This window comes from Amblyomma americanum, chromosome 11 (assembly GCF_052857255.1).
Source record: "Amblyomma americanum isolate KBUSLIRL-KWMA chromosome 11, ASM5285725v1, whole genome shotgun sequence".
Lineage (NCBI taxonomy): Eukaryota > Metazoa > Arthropoda > Arachnida > Ixodida > Ixodidae > Amblyomma > Amblyomma americanum.
Genome location: NC_135507.1, coordinates 13,470,263 through 13,494,921, shown reverse-complemented (window position 1 = coordinate 13,494,921; position 24,659 = coordinate 13,470,263). Strand labels below are relative to the sequence as shown.

At 48.3% G+C, this 24,659-nt stretch overlaps 1 protein-coding gene across 1 annotated transcript; it reads left to right on the top strand.

Annotated features, from left to right (window-relative positions):
* Window positions 1-616: 616 nt before the first annotated feature.
* On the top strand, window positions 617-18,388 carry LOC144110920 (uncharacterized). Its single transcript, XM_077643987.1, has 7 exons — window positions 617-656; window positions 1,127-1,181; window positions 6,656-6,750; window positions 11,015-11,450; window positions 15,365-15,515; window positions 17,677-17,854; window positions 18,313-18,388. The coding sequence occupies exons 1-7, from the start codon at window positions 622-624 to the stop codon at window positions 18,386-18,388; spliced, it is 1,026 nt and encodes a 341-aa protein (XP_077500113.1). The 5' UTR covers window positions 617-621.
* Window positions 18,389-24,659: the final 6,271 nt, after the last annotated feature.

Genomic DNA, 24,659 nt, shown 5'->3' with positions numbered 1-24,659 from the left:
TGTGCAATAGTGCAACGCCACAGCGCTGGCTTTTGTCTTTATACCTGGACTGCAAGGATAAAAAAATAATGACGTTCAACACGAAGCCTCTAGATCAGCATGTGTTTGGAGGCGGATTTTAAAAACTGTTTCATATTGCACAGAATTTTCTATCAGTCTGAACTCTTAACTACTTCTTTTGCCACATTGGGCTTGGTTCATATTTAGGGAGACGCCACAACGCCTGTTGCTGGAAGTCGACTTAAGTTTGTGCGTGGTTCTCTCATTGCGGCGTTAAAAAGAGCGGAACCCAAGGGAAATGGCACAGCTCGAAGGAATTGTAAAAGAGAAAACTGGCGCAAATGAAAAGAACTGTGCAGGGAACAAATGGCGCAGCTTAAGAGAATGGTACTGCTGCCTGGCGCCACCATCATTTGTTGTGGTTGGCCATCCGTCGCAGGAGCTGCCTGGCAGTGGACCGTCAGACGCCAGAAGCTACCGAGTATTGAGGACACATGCACGGTGGGCAGGACGCCACCTGGTCCCCTGGGAGAACTGCTGCCCGCGGGCACCGGCCTTCGGAGGCCGTCAGGCTACTTGGTGCAGCACATCGCTAACGTTATCCACGAGAGTCCGCGGCAAATGTTGCGCGTGCAACACATCTACGAGGCACTGAGGTGAGCCCCCTCTTCGAACGAACGATCTAGAAGGTATCTTGCCTGATCGCGAAGACCTCAGGTTGCATCACCGCCTCCTAAGTGTTTCAATGCTTATTGAACTAGACAAAAATGACGAATCCAGACATTTCATGTCCCCCAGTCCTACACCTTCCCCTTGCTAAGTTCTGGGGGTCCCCCGGCTCAGTATGGTCACGTGGGGTCCTGACGGACTGCGCCGCGTCACGGAGACTGTACGAAGCAGCATTCCGGGAGGACTCCACATGACGTGCATTTCAGGCTACATCGCATTTTGTCTCGCGTGTGAGCGGCTCTCTTCAAGATGTGCCAAACTTAAAACTTCCTTAACGAACTGCGCTTCTCAGTACGAGTGATATGAGCAACACATCATGTAGCTCGATAACTAAAGTTACTCTGAATGGTCGCTCGTCATTTGGGTGTTCTCTCTAACCTGTCTCCCCAATGCGCAGGAACAAGTTCCCGTTCTTCCGCTTCGTGGATAAGGACGCCCACGCCACATTTAAGGTGAGCGAAGCTGGGAAAGAGAGAAATGGGAAAAGTGAATGAGAAGGGCCTTTTCTGGACCAGACAACTTTTTTACAATGTATTTAAAACCACCGACATGCTGGTTTACGTAGTGGAGGTTACTTGAAAGGGGAAAAGGAAAAGAAAAATATTCTGCAAAAGATATTTACAGGAAAGTATTCTACTAACGGGAGCTGCTATTATAGCAGCTTCTCTATTTCATCAGACCTACCTTCTTGTTATTCCTCTTGTTGTCTTTCTATCCTTTTGACGTCATTGAGGTGATATACATAGCCTCTTAACTATGCGGTGGTGTACGTAGTTATGAGCTAAAGATGGCCATGTACCCAATGTTCGCTTACAAAGAAATCCAAGCAATTTATCATTATCTAGCTGAGGTTAGACCACTATTGTTGCTCAACTGGGGATGATGATAAACCTTTATTTGCCATCAGAATGGAGGCCCCCTACTCCCTACCTCCGGCACGCAGGCCGAGGGGCAGGGGCCAAGACCTCCGCTACTAGAGACAGGCAAGGAGTTTCTGACTCCTCGCGGCAGCTATCGCCAGATGGACCGCTTTCTTCTGCACGACGGGGTCCGTGCTTTGCAGAAGGGTTTCCCAGGCCTCTCTACTGTCTATGTTCTCTCGGAACCCTGGAGAATCCGCACATTCCCAAATCACATGGTCGAGGGTCCCCCTCTCCCCACACTTCCTACACTTATCATCAATATCCTCATCTTTTTACGACATGTGATGCCCACACTGTGTGTATGAAATTGTTTGCCTGTAGTCTCCTCCAAGCCGTAGCCTCCGTGTTAGTGAGCTCTTTGTCCGGGGGAGGAAAGAGTCTCCTGTTTAGTTTGTAATTTTCCACTATTTCTGTGTAATTTATCAGTCTCTCGTCCAGTTCCTTGCTATCGGGCGGTCCTGCCGCGGCTCGGAAGTAGAGATCTCGAGCCAGGGCGTTTGCCGCCTCGTTTCCTGGAACTGCCTTGTGGGCTGGTGTCCAAACGAGACTAATATTTCTATTTATTCTGCGTCCCTCAAGGATTCGCAGTGCTTCCTGAGTTATTCTGCCTCGGGCATAATTTTGGATAGCAGTCTTGCTATCGCTAATTATGTATTGTGCCTCCGTTCCCACGCAAGCGAGCGCTATTGCAACTTCTTCAGCCGACTCTGGATTTCGACTGCGTATGGTTGTGGAAGAGACAGCTGTACCTCGGCCACTAACGACCGTTGCCACCGCTGCTCCCAGTTTCCCGCTAGCCGCATCCGTGTAGGCCACTGCTTTCTCATTCATTTCGCCGAAGCGTTTGGTGAGCGCCTCAGCTCTCTTTCCCCTCCTTGCTTTGTTAAATGTAGGGTGCATGTTTCTGGGTAAAGGATCTACCCTGATCTTTTCTCTGATGTCCCTTGGGATGTCCCGTTTTACTAGAATACCCCTGTCTGTCTGGAGTCCTACCATGCTTAGAATCGCCCTTCCTGTGTTTGATTGGCTTAATCTGTCTTGCTGCGCCGTTCTCGTGGCTTCAGCAATCTCTCTCCATGTATTGTGAATACCCATGTCTAGGAGTCTTTCAGTGGAGGTGCTTATGGGCAGGCCTAGGGCCCGTTTGTAGCATCCCCTTATGATCGTGTCTAGTTTATCCCGTTCTGAGGCGCGGATCTTCAAGTAGGGTGTAGCATAGCTTATCCTGCTGATAACGTATGCTTGCACCAACTTGATCAAGATTTTCTCTCTGAGCCCTCGTCCTTTGAGTGCTATTCTTCTAAATATCCCTATGGCTTGCGCCGCATATCCCTCGCGCTTCTTCAGGGTTTCCCCGTTGTATCCGTCGCTCTGAATATGCAGTCCTAATATTCTAATCCTATCCACCATCAGCACGGGTTGTCCTCCGACCGTGATGTTGAAGTTGTTACTCTGTTTGAGTCTCAAGTGCCTAGGATTATACACCAGAAGCGCGGATTTCTCTGGTGAGCACGCTAGCCCTCTATTCGCTGCGTAGTTTACCACTACGTCCGCTGCCTCCTGTAGTTTATGCTCTATTTCGGCATCGCTGCCCTGATTGATCCAGATGTTTACATCATCAGCATACATACTAAAGTGTATGTTGCCAATCTTTTTGAGCTTTTCCGGGAGACCTCTCATAGCAAGGTTAAATAGAAGCGGGGATAAGACCGATCCTTGCGGGGTGCCCCTACTCCCTAGCGTAATTACCCCCGACTCTATGTCTTGATATCTCATTTTTGCTGTTCTATTTGTCAGAAAGTCCTTTATATAGTCATAGGTTTTTTGTCCTGCTCCTATCGCTTGGAGTTCCTCTAGGATCGCCTCGTGCTTTACATTGTCGAAAGCTTTTTTGAGGTCCAGCCCAAGAATCACTTTTGCATCCCTAGAACTGGAGTCTATGATGTCATGATTCAGTCGTAACGTTACATCCTGAGTGCTTTGCTTTGGTCTGAATCCGACCATCTCATCAGGCCATAAGCTGTTATCCTCCATGTAGCGAGTTAATCTCGTTTGAACTACCAGTTCCATCAACTTTCCTACGCATGAGGTTAGGGATATTGGCCGGAGGTTCTCCAGCTTGGGTGGCTTGCCCGGCTTGGGGATTAAAATTATGCTGGCCGCTTTCCATTGTTTGGGTAACTTTCCTTTTTCCCATACTTGTTGCATGTATTTTGTGAGAGCAATGACGGACTCGTCATCTAAATTTCTATGTATCTTATTTGTTATACCATCCGGCCCTGGGGCAGACATTGTTTTAAGTCTGATTAACTCCGCTCTAACCTCCGCCTCCGTTATGGGTGCGTCGAGCTCCTCTCTTACTGCACCTTTATAAGCCGGCAAGTCCGAGCAAGTTATATTTCCTATATAGGTCTGTTCTATTTCCTTTATGAAATCCTTGTCTTTCCCCTGGTAGGCATGTCTAGTTTTCTTTAGCTTAATGTTCGTGTGAGTTTTCGATTGAGTTGGGTCTAACAGGTGGCGTAGAATATTCCACGTCTTGGCTAGACTCATTCCTTTCTCCATATCATCGCATACGCCGCACCAATTATGTTCACATAGCTGCATGGCGTACCTCTCGATTTCTTTATTGTGTCTAGCTATCCTCCTTTTCAGGTTCCGGTTCCACCTTTGTTTTTTAAGCCTGCGTTCTAACCCGCGTTTTGCCTCCCACATGTGGAGTAGCTTGCTGTCGGCTATCGCTGGGGCGTCCTGTCCTTGTAAAGTTACTGTTTCCTTAGCCACATGCTTTTTAAGCTTGCTCGTCCAGCTTTCTATGGTTCTGCAGTGCTGACGAAAACATTCTGGCGGGGGAACAATAATAATAATTGGTTTTTGGGGAAAGGAAATGGCGTAGTATCTGTCACATATCGTTGGACACCTGAACCGCTCCGTAAGGGAAGGGATAAAGGAGGGATTGAAAGAAGGAAGAAGAGGTGCCGTAGTGGAGGGCTCCGGAATAATTTCGACCACCTGGGGATCTTTAACGTGCACTGACATCGCACAGCACACGGGCGCCTTAGCGTTTTGCTTCCATAAAAACGCAGCCGCCGTGGTCGGGTTCGAACCCGGGAACTCCGGATCAGTAGTCGAGCGCCCTAACCACTGAGCCACCGCGGCGGGTGCCGGACCTGCAAATCCTAGGATGCATTTCTGCATACGCGAAACATTTTCTACTCTTTTCCTGGATGCGGGATGTAAGCATTGACTACATTTCAGGTAACACTTCCCTGTCATAGTCTAAAACGACAGCAGTTTGAGGCTCGTTCCCTAGGTTTCGCGCCGTCGTAGTAGTAGTAGTATAGTTAGTAACATCGGTAGTAGTTTTAGTCGGCGTTGCAGGAGCGTGCTCACCATGGGGAAGGAAGACGGAATTGCCCTAACGTCACTCTTAACGTCACTAGGACGCGCATGGCAACACACTCGAATGAGTTGTCCTAACCCAATGACGTGACGCCTGACAGCGTAGAACCTCTCTCTCGTAACTCCTTCTACTGCAGTGACGACCCGAAACGCATCACAAACTTCGTCTCGCATAATCATACGTTGGTCCGACACCTCGAACACATCTCTTGCCAATTATCAGATCGCGACGCTTCCTTTTTGACTATCAAGGACTGAGAGGGAAGCCCTACGAGGGCGAGTGTGCCTGAAAGATGAAAATAGTGGTCCATAAATCTACAGATATTCGTGGACTTCTCAATTTCCTTTCTTCAGTAGATTACGAAAACAGCATATCTAAACAGATCTTCCCAAATGTCGAGTTATATAGTGGTAACAGTCCTGTCAGTTTTCGTGCTTTAACATTGTAACTGCCATCAAATATTTACCACCGTTGCACGTTTAAAGCTTCGACTGCGGAGAGGAGGGGGGAAAAAGTTGAGTATATTTGGTTTTTGAGGAAACGGAAGGGACAGGTACTGTCTCACTCCTCCGCGGGCAACTCAACTGCGCCATGAGGGAAGGCATGAAGGTGATAGTGAATGAAGAAGGAGATGATAGAGATGCCTTGGTGGAGGGCCCCGGAATAATTTCGACCGTCTGAAGATCTTTAACGCGCACTTACATCGCACAGTACACGGGCGCTTTTTGCGCTTCGCCTGCAACGAAACGCGACCGCGGTGGCCGAGATCGAATCCGGGTATCCCGGCTTAGCGGCGCAGCGCGCAAATCACAGCGCCCAAACACAGTGTCCAATTAGACCCGATGGGGAAACGATGAGATCGCGGGAGAGGGTGATTGGGGATCTTTTGGCTCGCGTTCAACGCCACGCCGTTGGCACGTGGTCTGTACAGAGCTAGCTCTTCACCATGACCGTTCGATGAAACGCTGTCGTGTACTCCACGCAACGCCGTCACTCCTTTGGAGCGGCGTTGTTACCGTTTTGCGGCTGCACTCAGGCGTCTCCCGCAGACACGATCATAACTGCCTTGACTGAATTGAGCTCACTAACACATATTGGTGTACCCGGGTTCGAACCCGACCGCGGCGGCAGCGTTTAGATAGAGGCGACACACAAAAGGCGTCCGTGTGCTGTGCGATGTCAGCGCACGTTAAACATCCTCAGGTGGTCGAAATTATTCCGACTTCCTCCACAACGGCACCTCTTTCTTCCTCTCTTCTCTCACCCTCTCCTTTATACCTTCCCTTACGGCGAGGTGCAGGTGTTAGCCAATATGTGAGACAGACGCTGTGTCATTTACTTCCACCCAAAACCAATTTTTCATTTGCCGGCGTTGTGAGCATGTTTTGCCAAGAGAGAAATTTAGAAGGCAGGTGGGAAACCTATGAATGTATAGAATGACTTTCTGCATATAAGGGAATTAATCCACTTTGCCATCGCGTCATACCCTTAAGGCGGAGCTTAAGTGTTCCCTCCCGTTTTTTAGTATATTTGTAAATATTTCTAGAGCGGCCACGATTTTTCTTTTAAAAGTCCTTCACATTGCGGTGAACTCTCGCAGAGCTCGGTGCGCCACGCCCTCTTCCAGCGCTGGTTTATCAAGGTGCCCTGCAGCAACGCCACGAGCAGCTTCTGGTCTCTCAACTACAGTGAAAGGTATGCATACGTGTCTCTGTCGCACGCTGTGTGTGACGGAACTCTCTCACAAGCTTATTTACTGCTAACAAATCAGGAAGCCGAAATGGACTTGCGCACAACGTGCACTGCTGAGGACCGATAAGCAAGGGTTAATTAGAGGAGTGCAGTGGCTTCTAATTAAAGAACAAGCAAAGCAGTGCACTGCATAACGAGTGCTACATAAAGTCCGGTGGGCGGATAAGTTAGGAAGTCCGCGTTGACAGGCTAACAGCCGCTGGCGCAGGTGATCTTCAAATGGAGATATAGAGAGTAATTTCAAGTCGAGCAAACCAAGCCAAATTGATGGTAATAGTAACAAGAACTTGACCCAACTGAACGAAAGCTTATCAGTAGTATACAGCGGGACGGTGCAGCCCTTGCCTTACGGCGCCCTCTCCCGTGTCTGTTCCTCCCTGCGAGGACGCGCTGCAACCTCATACCCGCCCACACGAAGACCGGTCCTCTTGTCGAAACGTTGGGAAGCCCCCTGAGGCTTTCCCCTCTCTTGTTCACTTTGTAATAAATTCTAGACAAAGGTATTTGTGAACCGAAAGGTGTTTAGGAGCACAATTTTTCCATACATTGTACGATTTAACTGTAACAATCAATATAACTGGAGATCTGTCATCATGCTTTATTTTTTTGTGTGTTAACGTTTTTCCTAACATCAGAAGTGTTCCCCATTGCTCCTTTACATCATTTTCATATGCTTAATGTGAACAATGAAAACACTGTAAAAAGAAGATATATCTGAAGAATTGACCAATTACTTTCAATATGTCTATAGCAGTACCTTAAAGCTTTCCAATATTAAAAAGTTTTGGCCAAGAATGTTGGATATGGGTTCTCTGATTGCTTCCAGTAAGAATAATTCAATAGAGGCCACGTTTGGGCGAGTTGGTTTTCCATGCTGAACGTAGTAGTAGAAAACATTTATTCCAAAAAGGTAGGATAGAGAGGCGAAAATACAGATTTTGGGTGGAGTCCTTATTTCAGGACCCCAATGTCCACCGCAGTTGCTCTTGCTTGGGATATCAGCTTTCGCTTCGTCGCCAAGTCAGAGCTGAGCAGGGCAGACTCCCACTGTTCCTCGGAGTGATGTTTGTCTAGTTCGGGGGGCTTGGGACCGGAGCAGCCCCATGTTACATGATATGTTGTTGGAATTCCGCCACACCAGGGGCAGATGCTGTCATATCTGACGGGGTAGATGATGTGGTACTTGTGTAGGTTAGGAAAGGTGTTCATCTGTAGTTGTCGCTATTCCCTCGCCTCTGCCGTCGTTAGCTTACGGTGTGGTGGGGGATAGACTTGTCTTTGTGTTCGGAGAAGGAGGAGGCGCTCGCCGTACGTAGAGGGGAGAGGGGTGAGGTCGGGGAGGTTAGTCGGTCGGTTAGTATATCCTCGCGCTAGACTGTCCGCGGCCTCGTTTCCCTCGAGCCCCTCGTGCCCAGGAGTCCAAGTGATTTGGTGCTTGCATGTGGAATTTTGAACTTGTGGGGTAGTCAGAATGGGAGCGACGGAGTGTGGAAGTGTAAAAGCGCAAGAAACAAGGACGTAGAGTAAGACCGACAACACAAGCGCTACTAAAAATGCTGAAGGCACACAGAACGAGTCTTTGTCTGGAGTGGGCCACTAGGTGAGTGGCCCGCACATTCAAAGTAGCGCTTGCCCGTTTCCACGGGAAACAGCCTGTACAGACGCCGCGGTTGGATTCGGAGTTCCCGCGTTCGAACCCGACTGCGGCGGCTGCGTTTTTATGGAGGGAAAACGCTAAGGCGCCCGTGCGCTATGCGATGTCAGTGCACGATGTCAGTGCACGTTAAAGATCCCCAGGTGGTCGAAATTATTCCGGAGCCCTCCACTACGGCACCTCTCTTTTCCATTCTTTTTTCACTCTCTCCTTTTTTTGTTCTTTTACGGCGCGGTTCAGGTATCCAACGATATACGAGACAGATACTGCGCCAATTTATTTCCCAGAAAACCAATTATTATTATTATTATTATTATTATTATTATTATTATTATTATTATTATTACGCCATTAACTGCCCCCATAGACGCCCCTCTGTTTGCTGGCTGACTGACGGGAGATTCATGGTTGACTCAAATGTCGACTAGCAGTTTAGTGATAGATCTTACATTGATCTTACATTGGGCATTGAGTCTTTATTGCACAAGGAACCGCCTCATTTGGGCAAGGCAGTGCGCCGTTTTTCATGGACCCTCCAATTTATTCCGTCATTAAAGCTGCGAACTGGGCGAGTTGGTATTGATTCATATTTGAACAGCGCAATAAAACAACGGGACACAACGAAGTCCCGTTGTTTTATTGCGCTGTTCAAATATGAGTTATTCCGTCAGTAACTGAGGGGTTGCTGCGGTATCTGCTTGCTATAGCGTCCACCACATTTGCTTTTGCTGCTCTGCTAGTGTTTTTCTCATGGTTTCATTTGTGATATGCGTCTTTTCTGTTGTTCTGTATGTTCCCCGTTGTGACTCCTCGTTTTCTTGTGAAGGTCATATAAGCTTCATGTAGCCAGTTGCTGTTGCGCTGGCGGTTTCGGCACATGTGCTAAGTATGACGGCTATCTATAAACTAGATTACGAAGCCACTACGCAAAATTAGCGCAACCTCGTTCAGCCTCTGCCGAATCCTTAATCTTCACTTTCCATCATACGCTTCTACCTTTCTCTCTTCGACTGCTACCTTTTCCACATTCATCGTTTTACTGTAGCTGCCGGTTACGCCGACGACAACGACGCTGAGGCGCAAGCCAGAAACGGGCACCTAAAAGCTGCTCTCTAAAAATATATGTTTCAGGAACTTCATGCACGCTTCATCGCAGCGCAAACCCGCTGTGGGCGTATCGTGCACTTCAAGGGCTGCCTTCTCTCCATCTGTGTAAATAATTATTTACGATTGCCCATCCAGGCTAAGCGCGAAGCGTTTGTTCCTAGTCCATTCGTTTCTAGCACATAGGAAGCCGGAAGTCCTTAAGAGGAAGGGAAAAGATTCCCTATACCCTTGGATCATCTTTGTCTGCTCTTGCAAGTATCCTTACAAGTACCTCTCTGTTTATGGGGCTTTCACTGCACCACGATGAGTGTCGTTTCCTTCAGGAGGCAAAGCCAGCCTTTGACCATTTCATGATGAGAGATCATTGGCGTGAGTGATGGTGTTATCTTTTGACGACGGTAACGAGGCAACGGTGTTTATGTAGGCGGCTTTGCGGAGCACTTATGGCACTCCTTTAGCTACAAATTTTTTCAAGGTAAGGAGAACTCCTTTCCTTACCTCTAGACATTTTCGCCTTTAAGGACGCCGTAAGGGCTCGATGACATGCCCGAGAAGCAAACCCCATTTGCCTACGAAGCAAACCACATTTGCCTGAGACAGAATAATGGTGGCGGGTCCGAGTTCACTCACGGTAGCCGCGGCCAGGAGACTTGGCTTGACTGTGATACAAGCACACAAATAACGAGCACATTCACACGTACGTTCCAAGCCTGTTCCTCGAGTTACAGGAGCGACCACTCTAGCTCAGACAAGCCCGAAAGCAAATTTGGCCATGGTACGTGGTTTCCCTCAAGGGTGGCTACCAGTGAGGCTAGAGACTTCATTGTTATGGTTAGCAGGAGTCAGTGAGGCATCTGTGGTGTCTACTGGTGGACATTGTCGCCCGAGTGACGCTTCAAGAGGTACGCGATGACGCCTGCAGGAGGCGACCACGAAGCTGTAGACTTCCACACCTGTCTTGGGGAGCATACGTCAAGCGGAAAAACGGATGTCATTGTAGCCACGGAAGAACCCAGCGAAACCCAACTTGCCTCGAATGTAAAACACCGCGCTTTCGTTTCTATCCGGCATGACATCCGCAAATGACCGTATTTCCTTAATGGTAGCAGACCGCAGCGCGTTTACGGATTCCGTCCAAGAAAGCCTCAGAAACCTCTTAGCGCTGCAGTACACTTCCCTGGCCTTTTAACGGCGCTCGTTTCAGGTGCTCCCCTTGGTATTCGCAGGTGCCTTGCTGCACGCTATAGCTTCAGCAGGAGAGTCTGTCAGGCGCGAGAAAGGCACCTTAGATTAACGGTGCCTCGAATCTTTGTTGAGACGTAGTGGCTAAAGTCTGACAGGACCGGTCACCTCTTCATGGGCTTCTTTGCGTCCGAACTCCTCACGGGCTTCTTTGTGTCCGAACTCCTCACAACCTTTTTTTCTCCTGCTGGTTTCCAAATACAGGCCTCACGATTGGATCATGCCCAAGAAAGAAGAGCAGGGCCGACCAAATGAGACAGCGGAGGCATTGAATTTCGCTAGCGACCTGGGGCCGGTGCCTTCCCCTGCGAGGACACCGCCGGACTTGGAGCCTCCGAGAGACATCAAAATGTCGTCGGTGCCCACGGCTGGAGCGTCGCAGGTGCCAATTGTCTCATCGCAGAGCCAGGAAGAGACGAGTACCTCAAGCTCGCCTCTGCCGGTACTGCTGTCACGGATGGCGCAGGCGACGCCGAAGTCGTCTCCCTCGGATTCTAATCCACCGTCGCCGACGCCACAGTACAGGGACACCGGCGTCTCGAGCTCGGCTCCAGCTCGTACAGAGCCGACACCGGTGGGCATGTGCTCCGGCCTCAAAGAAACTCCGACGGTCGACTGTCAAGGTCCCTTACCCGTGCAGGTAAGTGCTATCGGCACCCTGAAAACCGCCTCACTGTTCATCGTTGCGCAAGCCGGAATCACGCGACCCGTTAGCAGTGGCACACGAACGCGGCAGCCTCGTGGCTTCAATTCGTTCATTTGCATATCGTTTCGTACCACATTGTCGAACGTGACGGCAGACCCTTCTTGAAAAACGTGTGCACGTTTCCTCATTCAGCCTGCCCAGCCTGAATCGGTTTGTGGTCAGAAATAATATTAATAATTGGTTTTTGGGCAAAGGAAATGGCGCAGTATCTGTCTCATATATCTTTGGACACCTGACCCGCCGTAAGGGAAGGGATAAAGGAGGGAGTGAAAGAAGAAAGGAAGAATAGGTGCCGTAGTGGAGGGCTCCGGAATAATTTCTACCACCTGGGGATCTTTAACGTGCACTGACATCGCACAGCACACGGGCGCCTTAGCGTTTTTCCTCCATAAAAACGCTGCCGCCGCGGTCGGGTTCGAACCCGGGAACTCCGGATCAGTAGTCGAGCGCCCTAACCACTGAGCCACCGCGGCGGGGGGTCAGACATTCGTGGCTTCACATTGATGCGCTGCAAGAGGGTGGTTTAAGCTCGAAAAACGTGCTTTTATTCTCGGAGTGCTTAAGACAGCCATGGTCATAGGGCTTAGTTTGGTACAATATTCACTCATAATGGTGGCTCTCGGCTCAACAGCCAGGAAAACTCACGGGTTTCATCCAGGTATGGACCAGCCCTTCATTAAGTGCCATCGACAAGGCACTTCGCACGGCGTCTGTTCACATCTTTCCGGGCTGGTTGGCATTACAGTCAATGAATTACGCGGAGTGCTTTGCGAAATTGATTAATGTTCTTGTTTTACTTGTCGGCTGCAAAATTGGAAGCCAGGGAAGAGTTTTACGTCGAGTGTGACAATGTTGTAGGCTTAATTACACCCGCTGTCGTCGAAGTTTCGTAACACGCGCGTGGTACGAGAATTCTACCAAATGAAATAATCAATCAGTAAAGCCGCCCCTAAGTTGTCTATGGACACATGCACGCTAACAGTGGTGACAATATGGATTTTAAAGCAAATTCATTTCTTGTCTCACGAGTGACATGTACAGGACCTGTAATCAAAGCGTGTCGACTGAGCGTGACATCAGAGGATGCCCGTGCGAACTGGAATGGAAGGGACAGGTACAGTGTCACTCCTCCGTGGGCAACTCAACTGCGCCATGAGGGAAGGCATGAAGGTGATAGTGAATGAAGAAAGAGATGATAGAGATGCCGTGGTGGAGGGCCCCGGAATAATTTCGACCGTCTGAAGATTTTAACGCGCACATACATCGCACCCGCCGCGGTGGCTCAGTGGTTAGGGCGCTGCGTTTTTATGGAGGAAAAACGCTAAGGCGCCCGTGTGCTGTGCGATGTCAGTGCACGTTAAAGATCCCCAGGTGGTCGAAATTATACCGGAGCCCTCCACTACGGCACCTCATTCTTCCTTTCTTCTTTCACTCCCTCCTTTATTCCCTCCCTTACGGCGCGGTTCAGGTGTCCAGCGATATATGAGACAGATACTGCGCCATTTCCTTTCCACAAAAACCAATTATTATTATTATTATTATCTATTTATATTTTTATGTTTTATTTTTACTTTCTTCATTTTTGTTTCCTTTCACTTATTTTTATGTTTCTTGTACTCCTTTTATTTGTCAGTTTTACTTATCACGTCCAAGTACTATGTCGACGTCCGTGGCTATTGTGTCGTCGAAGTGTAATTAATTAGGTAATTGCAATTCATCGACGAAATGCTTTCTGCAGCAAGATCTCATCATGCACAAACAGAGTCAAAGTTGTGCACATTTATCTTCACAGAACGACGTAATCGTGCGGAGAATGTTTTGCTGACACGAAACGCGCACAAAAACACGGGCTTTGTCACGTCAAAGTGTGATTTTCGCGTTTAATTAACTATTTACAATTCATCAACCAGACTTTCCCCATAGGATGACCTCATCACGCACTATATAACACAATCAAACCTTTACATATATATCTGCATAAAACTACACTATCGGGCAGAGAAGCTATGTCGACGTCTGTGGCTATTGTTACGTCCAAGTGTGATTTCGCGTTTAATTAACTAATTTTACTACATCAACCAAATTTTTCCCAAAGCGAAATCTCATCACACACTATCCAACACAAAGAAACTTTTTAACATTTATCTTCACCGAACAACGTAATCCTGGGGAGAATGCTTTGTTGACACGGAATTCGGGGACACAGCCATCTAATACTTCCGCATTAAAAACAGTCACTTTGACATGGCACCTCGTTATGTAATTCACAGGTGGCACGTTTCTGAGTGGGGGTATTTCTCCTGGATATTATTCGAGTCCAGCATCTTTAGCAGCTGAAGGATTTAGTTCTCATTGGACAACTACCACGGACCCGAGAGACGCAGGTTCGATCCTGGCCGCGGCGGTTGCATTTCGGTGGAGGCGAAATACTAGGGACCTCATCCTCCTGTAGGAAACGCCTCGCTAGTTTCTAGAGTCCGCCATTTAAACGACTTGGCCACATTTTTGTTATATCTCGAAGAGGTGTTCTAAGTGCCTGCAGTTTTGGTCGTCTATGACTGCTTGCAACCTTCCAGAGAGCTTCATGTTAGAGCGCCAGAGTATAGACTTGCACCCCGCGCGTCCTTCCTTCTTGCTCCATCCTCCACGCTCCTCACTTTTCCTTTAATGCAAAAGCACTAGAGTTATCATCCCGCCATAACCTCGCTGACGACTGGTGTGACAGCGTACGTTTCCTTTTTGGCCGAGACGGTGATAACGGCACCGGATGTCGTGCGTCCACAAAGGACAATTCAAAGAGTGCCACCCACTGCAAGCAAATTCAAACCACTATATGTAAAGTAGATTATGGAGGATTGTGCGACAGCAGTTTGCCGTTCTGATCGCTAAAAACTGGCATAAGTCTAGAATGTGGTGATACTGAAAAAATGCGAAAGCATCCTTTGACAAAATGGCCTTTACCATAAAAACCGTTCACATAAAAGCCTTAAACCTAAAGTGCTTTACCCAGAAGGCCTTTACCCTGAATGCATTCAACTTAAGGGCCTTTTGACCTAAAGGACTTCACCATATGCCTATGACGTCACTATCACTAGGTGCATGTTTCAGTGCGTATACTCATTGACTAATTGTCCTTTTCTTGTTGCGTGACGACTTGATATCGAAGGAACTCCAAAGCTCTCGCCTTGTATTCAGAGCGAAAAAATTATGATACCTGTGCAGTACACCTTAAAGCGCCCCTGCCTTCAGATCACGTATACTCCTGATAGGGCTCTCCAAAATGACCTGACGACAAAATGACTACGTGTAGCCGTACGCTCATGTGATCTCCAGTCAGTTGTCCTGGTGGGCCTGGCAGCGCCTTAAGAGATGCACAGGCTGGGGAGTGAGCACTCTAGGCGACGTCATTATGTCACGTGATCTGTGGTCAGATAATTACATAGTCGAAAATAACGTGACATTATCACGCTTTCTACAGCGTCCGTCCACGTCTCTTGAAGCCCTTGCCCACCTACGCAGCGTGTGTTCTGGCAGTAGAAGAGCGTTATTTTCGGTTGCGACATATCACAATTCCCAGACCATTCCGCTCTGAGACCTTCCTCCGTGCGGTTGTAATAGTAGTAAGTTATTATTGAGCCGATCACCCTTTTATTGAGTCTTAAAGGGAGTCTATTACACGAAAGTACTCGTGCTGAGTAGAGCTCACGAATACTACACCAATTTTCGGCTGCTCGGTGAGGCATCATTAGTAGGCTTAATTTATAGCTCCGTTAGTAGAGTTTCTCTTTGGAGTTGAGTTTTTGCAGAGCCTAGCGCATTGTGACCTGTCCTCGTCGTCCCTGCCACAGGTCGAAGAGGAGACCAATGCGCTCTCCAATGCCTACGTGTCCAGCATCATGCCGGACATGAGCACTGTAGTACAAGCAGCGAGCGACGTTCCGTCTTGTGATGGCCACCAACACCGCTGCGGCGAACCAAGCACGAAGAAGAGACGCCGCGGTGAGTGAAAGCTGTGTGCCACATGCGCTGTCTGGTGCACTCCTGTCGGCCAATTAAAATCCGAGATAGCCAGTGTTATTTTCGTCCAGGACCATGCACATATCCGCAGCAGGTCTCCAAGGTGAACAACCTGTAGTCTCTGGACCAATGTAGGTAAGGGAAGTCGGCAGAACGGATTCGTTACCATGTGAACAGGATAGTAAAACCCTTCACCTTAGGTCCCGTTATGAAAACGATGTGTGCCTCGAACCGCGTCCGTAGAGGTCCCTTTATGTAGAGCCGGAAAGCTTCCAAGCTCTGCCACTAGTAACGGCTAGCGGCTGCTCCAATTAGAGAGCTTGAGAATAGCACAGACGTATTAGCGTGGCCGTACACCAAGATATCGGATGTCTACTGTGCACTTGCACCCGCAGATGGTCTCTCTACCTAACCACATAGCTACCACTTCACGTGCATAGCAAACAGCTGGCAATCCGGTATTTCGGATTGCCTTTAACATGGTTAGAACTGTACTCCCCCGGGAGCACATGTAGACGCAATCCTAAAGCTATAGTGACGATCCTCGCTCTGATGCTCGTCACAATACACGCATGGTTGTGCGTGTTTGCATTTGAGCCGTTAGTGCTCGACCCCTCGTGAAATGGGTGGCTGCGCAGAGCAAACCTGGCCCACAGATACGTAATGCCGCAGTCAATGTATTTGTCATTCACTTAGAATCAGCGAAAATAGCAAATGCTTATGGTAGTGGGGTTGTATATGTACTGACGCTGAGTCCCGTATGTGTGCGGATATGTATGCTTGGCTCATCCTGACGTCAGAGTGGCCGCCATGCAAGTGCACAGTGTCATGGCGCCAATATATGGATTTCCAGTCGAAAAAAACTTACCGGATCGTGCCCAAAATATGGCAGTGTGTTCTATATGTTTGCGGCAATGAATGATGATTTTATATAGTATTTTACTATTTTTCTGCAGCACTCCAGTATATATAATTGATACTTTTCGGTGGTTCTTTCTCGTACGACAATGAACTGCACGATAGTACTGAAAATTTCATTCTCACTACAAAAAGTTTTGTTACTAAAGGTCAACGTCAAAATACAGCAGAAGTCTGCTGTAATGGCAGACATTTTTCCTTGCGTTGTTATACTGCTTGCGCCGTTTATCCGACCCCCTTAACAAGCGCAGCTCAAAGTGTGCACAGGCGCGCTCTCCATGACGTCACGCGACATTGCAGTGAGGTTGACATCGTTATTGTGTATTATTTACTTAATAATTATTGACGGATTGCCCCACAACCGTGTAATTTTCGTTGTTAGCGTGGTGGTGGTTGCGGCCGGCCACGATTAATGTTCTAGCGGATTCAGCCCTATACTCTCTGGGTATGGGGTTGTGTCTTCTACTAAGTGGTAGGATTGCGGTCGTCTTTCTTTAGCTAACAGAAACGGCGCTCCTTATTTTCTGAGCATCTCACGCATGAATGATTTGCCAAGTCATCCCCTATGCTGACAAGGTGAATTTGATACATCTGGGCAGCCCTCCCCGTGCACCCCCATTTCATGTACTAAACCCCATACATGTCCGCTGGAAACGTTACGACTACAGATAGTTTTTGACAGAAGCAGCACATCATGTCTTCCTGCGCTTTAAAATATCGTGATCTCATCCACGCGTAACTTAGCATGGGCAGGACAAATAGTTATTAATCAATATAACTTATATATCATTTGTAAATCGTGTGAGGTAAAGCCGCTAGCAATATGTTTCCAACGTTGTGAGTGCTTGATTTAATGCAAAAAGGGTATTAAACGCTTTTCGATGTCCGTCAAGGAGTTCAGGGTCGTAACTTTTACCGCGAATCAGCAGAGATTTAAAAAAAATGGTTTGCATTTTCATAATCATTACTGTTAATAATACAGGAAGGGAGTAGGGGGGAACAGACACAGAACGCAGGGGCATGTGCAATAGTGCAACACCACAGCACTGGCTTTTGATTTATACCGGGACTGCAAGGATAAAAAAAATGACGTTCAACACGAAGCCTCTAGTTAAGCATGCGATTGGAGGCGGATCTTAAGAACTGTTGCATATTGCAAAGCCTTTTCCATCAGATTGAACTCTGAACTACTTCTTTTGCCACATTGGGCTTGGTCTATACTTAGGAAGTACTGAGGACACATGCACGGTGGACAGGGCGCCACCTGGTCCCCTGGGAGAACTGCTGCCCGCGGGCACCTGTCTTCGGAGGCCGTCAGGCTACATAGTGCAGCACGTCGCTAACATTATCCACAAGAGTCCGCGGCGAATGTTGCGCGTGCAACACATCTACGAGGCACTGAGGTGAGCCCCTCTTCGCACGAACGATCTAGAAGGTATCTTGCCTGATCGCGAAGACCTCACGTTGCATCACCGTGTCCTAAGTGTTTCAATGCTTATTGAACTAGCCAAAAATGACAAATCCAGACATTTCGTGTCCCCCAGTCCCACACTTTCCCCTTGCTAAGTTCTGGGTCTCCCCCGGCTCAGTATGGTCACGTGGGGTCCTGACGGACTGCGGCACGTCACGGAGACTGTACGAAGCAGCAGTCCGGGAGGACCCCACGTGACGTGCATTTCAGGCATTTTGTCTCGCGTGTGAGCGGCTGTCTTCAAGATGTGCCAAACTTAAAACGTCCTAAACGAACTGCGCTTCTCAGTACGAGTGATATGAGCAACACATGTAGCTCGATAACTAAAGTTACTCTGAATCGTCACTCGTCATTTGGGTGTTCTCTCTAACCTGCCTCCCCAATGCGCAGGAACAAGTTCCCGTTCTTCCGCTTCGTGGACAAGGACGGCCAGGCCGCATTTACGGTGAGCGGAGCTAGGAAATAGAGAAAGGAGAAGAGTGAATGAGAAGGGCCATTTTTTGGAAGAGACTACTTTTTGACAATGTATTTAAAACCACCGACATGCTGGTCTGCCTAGTGGAGGTGACTTTAAGAGGAAAAAAGGAACAAAAAATAATTTGCAAAATATATTAACAAGAAAATATTCTTCTAACGGGAGCTGCTATTCCAGCAACCTCTGTATTCTTTTCGAAATACCTTCTTATTCCTCTTGTTCATCTTTCTACCCTTTTGAACTCAGTGAGGTGACATACTTAACCTCTTATCTATGCGGTGGTGTACGCAGTTATAAGCTAAAAATGGCCGTGTACCCAATGTGCGCTTACAAATAAATCCAAGCTATTTATCATTATCCAGCTGAGGTTAGAGAACCTGTGTTGTTCAGCTGAGCTCTGCAGTGCTGACGAAAAACTACTGTCGGGGAAACCGGGCCCTGCAAACCGTAGGATGCATTACTGCAGACACGAAACATTTTCTACTCTTGTCCTGGAAGCGGGATGTAAGCATTGACTACAATTTAGCTAACACTCCACTTCCATAGTCTAAACCGTGAGCTGTTTGAGGCTCGTTCCCTAGGTTTAGCGTAGTAGTAGTATTAGTAGTAGTAGTCGTAGTCGTAGTACTAGTAGTAGTAGTAGTAGTAGCAGTAGCAGCAGTAGCAGTAGTAGTAGTAGAAGTAGCAGTAGCAGTAGTAGCAGTAACAGTAGTAGTAGTAGTAGTAGTCGTAGTAGTAGTAGTAGTAGTAGTAGTAGTAGTAGTAGTAGTAGTAGTAGTAGTAGTAGTAGTAGCAGCAGTATAGTCGGCGTTACAGGAGCGTGGTCACCATGAGGAAGGAAGAGGAAATTGCCCTAACGTCACTCTTAACGTCACTAGGACGCGCATAGCAACACACCCGAATGAGTGGTCCTAAACCAATGACGTGACGTCTGACAGTGTAGTTCCTCTCCCTCGTAACTCCTTCCACTGCAGTGACGACATCCCGAAACGCATCATAAACTTCGTCTCGCTTAATCACACATTGGTCCGACACCTCGAACACATCTCTTGCCAATTATCAGGTCGCGACGCTTCCGTTGTGACTATCAAGGACTGGGAGGGAAGCCCTACGAGGGCGAGTATGCCTGAAAAATGAAAATAGTGCTCTATAACTCTACAGATATTCGTGGCCTTCTCAATTTCTTTTCTTCAGTGCATTACGAAAAGAGCACATCTAAACAGATCTTCCCGAATCTCGAATTAGATAGTGGTAAGAGTCTTGTCAGTTTTCGTGCTTTAGCATTATAACTGCCATAATAATTACCACTGTTGCAAGTTTAAAGCTTCGACTCCGGAGAGGGGGGGGGGAAGAGTGGAGTAATAATTGTTTTTGGGGAAATGAAATGGCGCAGTATGTCTCATATATCGTTGAACACCTGAACCGCGCCTTGAGATAGGGATAAAGTAGGGAGTTAAAGAAGAATGGAAGAAAGAGGTGGCGTAGTGGAGGGCTCCGGAATAATTTCGGCCACCTGGGGATCTTTAACGAGCACTGACATCGCACAGCACACGGGCGCGTTAGCGTTCTGCCTCCATAAAAACGCAGCTGCCGAGGTCGGGTTCGAACCCGCGGACTCCGGATCAGTAGCCGAGCGCCCTAACCACTGGGCCACCGCGGCGGGTAAAGAGTTGAGTATATTTGGTTTTTGAGGAAATGGAAGTCACAGTAACTGTCTCACCCCTCGGTGGACAGCTCAACTCCGCCATGAGGAAAGGCACGAAGGTGTAGCGAATGAAGAAAGAGATAGATAGAGGAAACTTGGTAGAGGGCCCCGGAATAATTTCGACCATCTGGAGATCTTTACACGCATATGTATCGCACAGTACACGGGCGCATTTTGCCTTCCGCCTCCAACGAATCGGCACCGCCGCGGCCGAGTTCGAAGCCGGGTATCCCGGCTCAGCGGCGCAGCGCGCAATCACAGCCTCCAATCAGAGCCGGTGGAGAAACAATTAGCTCGCGGGTGAGGGGTATTGGGGGATCTTTTGGCTAACGTTCAACGCCACGCCGTTGGCACGTTGTCTGTACAGAGCCAGCTCTTCACGATGACCGTTCGATGAAACGCGGTCGTGTACTCCACGCAACGCCGTCGCTCCTTCGGAGCGGCGTTGTTACCGTTCTGCGGCTGCACTCAGCCGTCTCCCGCAGACCTGATCACAACAGCCTTGAGTGAATTCATCTCACTACCACTAATCAGAGTACCAGGGTTCGAACCCGACCGAGGCGGCAGCGTTTCGATGGAGGCGACACGCAAAAGGCGCCCGTGCGCTGTGCGATGTCAGCGCACGTTAAAGATCCCCAGGTGGTCGAAGTTATTCTGGTCTCCTCCACAACGGCACCTCTTTATTCCTTTCTTCTCGCACCCCCTCCTTTAGCCATTCTCTTACTGCGCCGTTCAGGTGTCAGCTGATATGTGAGACAGGTACTGTGCCATTTCCGGCGTTGTGAGCAGGTGGTGCCAAGAGAGAAATCTAGGAGGCAGGTGGGACACCTATGAATGTAAAGAATGACTTTCGGCATATATAGCAATTAATCCACTTTGCCATCGCGTCATACCCTTAAGGCGGAGCTTAAGTGCCCACTCCTGTCTTTTTTCTTTTTGTAACTGTTTCGATTGCGGCCTTGATACTTATTTGAAATGTCCTTCACATTGCTGTGAACTGTCGCAGCGCGCGGTGCGCAAAGCCCTCGGCCAGCAGTGGTTTATCAAGGTGCCCTGCAGCAAAGCCAGGAAAAGCTTCTGGTCTCTCAACTACAGTGAAAGGTACGCATACGTGTCTCTGTCGCGAGTTGTGTGTGACGGAACGCTCTCGCAAGTTTATTTGCTTCTAACAAATCAGGAAGTCGAAATGGACATGCACAGGGCGTGCACTGCTGAGCACAAATAAGCAAGTGTGTCTTCGGGGAGTGCAGTCGCTTCTAATTAAAGCCAAACATAGCAGTAAGCAGCATAAGGTCCGGTGGGCGGATGAAGTTAGAAAGTCCGCGTTGACAGACTAACAGCCGCTGGCGCAGGAGTTCGTTAAATAGAAATATTGAGAGAGTATTTTTCTTCTCGAGTAAACGAAGCCAAATTCACGGTAATAGTAACAAGAACTTGGCCGACGATTTCAGTACTACCTGATGCGAAATTTTAAGGCACCTTGTTTTTGCGACATATTCGGGCAAAATACTTGGATGACTGTAGCTATGCGAACCATGTCGTTTCTCGCACAAGGCCTCACATCTATCGAACTAAACGAAACCTCACCAGTGGTGTACAGCACGACTATGCAGCCCTTGCCTTACGGCGTCCTCTCCCGCGTCTTCTGCTCCCTGCGAGGACGCGCTGCAACCTCATACCCGCCCAGACGAAGACCGGTCCTCTTGTCGAAACGTTGGCAAGCACCCTGAGGCTTTCCCTTCCCTTTTTCACTTTGTGATTAATTCTTGACAATTGCATTTGTGGACGGCAATGTGTTTATGAGCGCAATTTTTTTCATATATTGTACGATTTCACTATAACAAACAATATAAGTGCACATCTCTAGTGATCAGGCTTGATTTTGTTTTTGGTATTAACGTTTTCGCTAACGTCAAAAGCGTTCCCCATTGGTTCTTTATGTCAATTTTAACTGCTTAATCTGAGCGATGGAAACACTGTAAAAAGAAGATTTTGCTACATATCTGAAGAATTGGCCAATTACCATCAATATGTCTATAGCCGCATCTTACAGCTTTCTAATATTTAAAAATTTTGTCCAAGAATGTTGGACATGACTTCTCTTATTGCTTCATATAAGAACGCTGAAGACACAGAGGACTAGTCTTTGTCTGAAGCGGGCCACTAGGCGAGTGGCCCGCACATTCAAAGCAGCGCGTGCCCGTTTCCACGGGAAACAGCGTGTACGCCTTTAACGGCCCCTTTAGACGCCCCCCATAGACGCCGCTGTATTTGCTGGTTGACGGTTCGACGAGTGGATTCACAGTTCACTCAAGTTGCTACTAGCAGTTTAGTTGTAGATCTTACACTGATTTGAATATAATCGGCCACGGTAGTGTGCGAAAATTAAGGGGCCCACAGTCTTAATTGCGCAAGGAACCGCCTCACTTGGGCAAGGCAGTGCGCCGTTTTTCATAGAACCTCCAATTTGTGCCGCGAATAACGGATATTAACCTTATTTTTTTAAATACCGTGGGGTGCTTTAAGCACTCTCGAAAGGGTCAGCCCAGTAATGCACTGCCTCTGGGACCAGCCCAAGGCATACTAGCGCGCGTCTTCTCTTCGGCACGTGGCAGCGATTGTGGCTCGGCTTGAGCAAGTAGGTAGGCCCCTGCACAACAGCAGCACCAGCCGCCAGTTACGGAGGGGTTGCTGGGGTTGCTACTTGCTACCGCATCCACCACATTTGCTTTTGCTACTCTGCTAGTGTGTTTTTCTCATGGTTTCATTTGTGATATGCGTCTTTTCTGTTGTTCTGTATGTTCCCCGTTGTGACTCCTCGTTTTCTTGTGAATGTCAAATAAGCTTCTTTTAACCAGTTGCTGTTGCGCAGGCTGTTTCGGCACATGTGCTAAGTATATGACGGCTATCTGTAAAGTAGATTACCAAGCCATTACGCAAAATTAGCGCGACCTCTTTCAGCCTCCATCCGCTCTATCCTTCATCTTCACTTTCCAGCATACGCTTCTACCTTTCTCTCTTCGACTGCTACGTTTTCCACATTCATCGCTTTACTGTAGCTGCCGGTTACGCCGACGTCAACGACGACGAGGCACAAGCCAGAAACGGGCACCTAAAAGCTGCTCTCTAAAAATATATGCTTCAGGAAGTTCATGCACACTTCATCGCAACGCAAACCCCTGTGGTCGTATAGTGCACTTCAAGGGCTGTATTCTCTCCATCTGTGCAAATAATTATGAACAAACGCCTCTGCAGGCTAAGCGGGCATCTTTTGTTCCCACTCCATTCGTTTCTAACACATAAGAAGCCGCAAATCCTTCAGAGCAGAGGAAAATATTCAATATATCCTTAGATAATCCTTGTCTGCCTTTGCAAGTATTCTTACAAGTACCTCGCTGTTTATGGGGTTTTCACTGCCCCACGATGAGTGTGGCTGCCTTCAGGAGGCAAAGCCAGCCCTTTATCGTTCCATGATGTGAGATGAGTGATGTGTGTGACGGTGTTCTTTTTTCACGAGAGTAACGAGGCAACCGGATTTTCGTTAACCACTTTGCGGAGGACTTATGGCACCGATTTAGGTAAAAAATTTTGTAAGATAAGGATAATCTCTTCCCTCACCTTTCTAGCCCCTTTGGCCTTTAAGAGCGCTGTAAGGGCTCGAGTATATGCCTGAAAAGCAAACCCGTTTCCCTGGTTACATTTGGCAAAGACAGTATAATGTTGGCGGGTCCGAGCTCGCTCACGGTAACCGCCGCCAGGAGACTGGTTGACTGTGATACAAGCACACAACAAACGCGCACATTTACACGTACGTTCCAAGCCTGTTACACGAGTTACAGGCACGACCGCTCTAGCTCAGACATGCCCGAAAGCAAATTCCGCCAAGCTACGTGGTTTTCCTCAATTGAAGGATGGCTACCAGTGTGTCTGGAGACTTCATTGCTATGGTTAGCAGGTGTCAGTGAGGTATCTGTGGTGTCTACTGGTGGACATTGTCGCAGGAGTGACGCTTCGAGAGGCACGCGATGACGCCTGCAGGAGGCGACCACGAAGCTATAGACTTCCACACCTGTCTTGGGGAACGTACGTCAAGCGGACAAATGGATGTCATTGTAGCCACTGAAGAACCCAGCGAAACCCAACTTGTCTCGAAAGTAAAACACCGCGCTTTCGTTTCTATCCGCCATGACATCCGCAAATGACCGCATTTCCTGAATGGTAGCAGACCGCAACGCGTTTCCGGATTCCGTTCAAGAAAGCCTCAGACACCTCTTAGCGTTGCAGCGACACTTCCCTGGCCTTTTAACGCCGCTATACTCAGGTGCTCCCCTTGGTCTTCCCAAGTGCCTTGCTGCAAGCTATAGCTTCAGCAGGAGAGTCTGTCAGACGCGAGAAAGGCGCCTTAGATTAACGGCGCCTCGAATCTTTGTTGAAACGTGGTGGCTAAAGTCCGACAGGACCGGTCACCTCTTCACGGGCTTCTTTGCGTCCGAACTCCTCACAACCTTTTTTTTTTCCTCCTGCTGGTTTCCTAAATACAGACCTCGCCAATGGATC

Excerpts from the sequence above, each read along its gene's own strand:
- LOC144110920 (XM_077643987.1), top strand. The coding sequence starts at position 622 with ATGTTGCGCGTGCAACACATCTACGAGGCACTGAG. Across the intron at positions 1,182-6,655 it reads ACGCCCACGCCACATTTAAG|AGCTCGGTGCGCCACGCCCT; the intron begins GTGAGCGAAGCT and ends GAACTCTCGCAG. Across the intron at positions 15,516-17,676 it reads CACGAAGAAGAGACGCCGCG|GAAGTACTGAGGACACATGC; the intron begins GTGAGTGAAAGC and ends GTCTATACTTAG.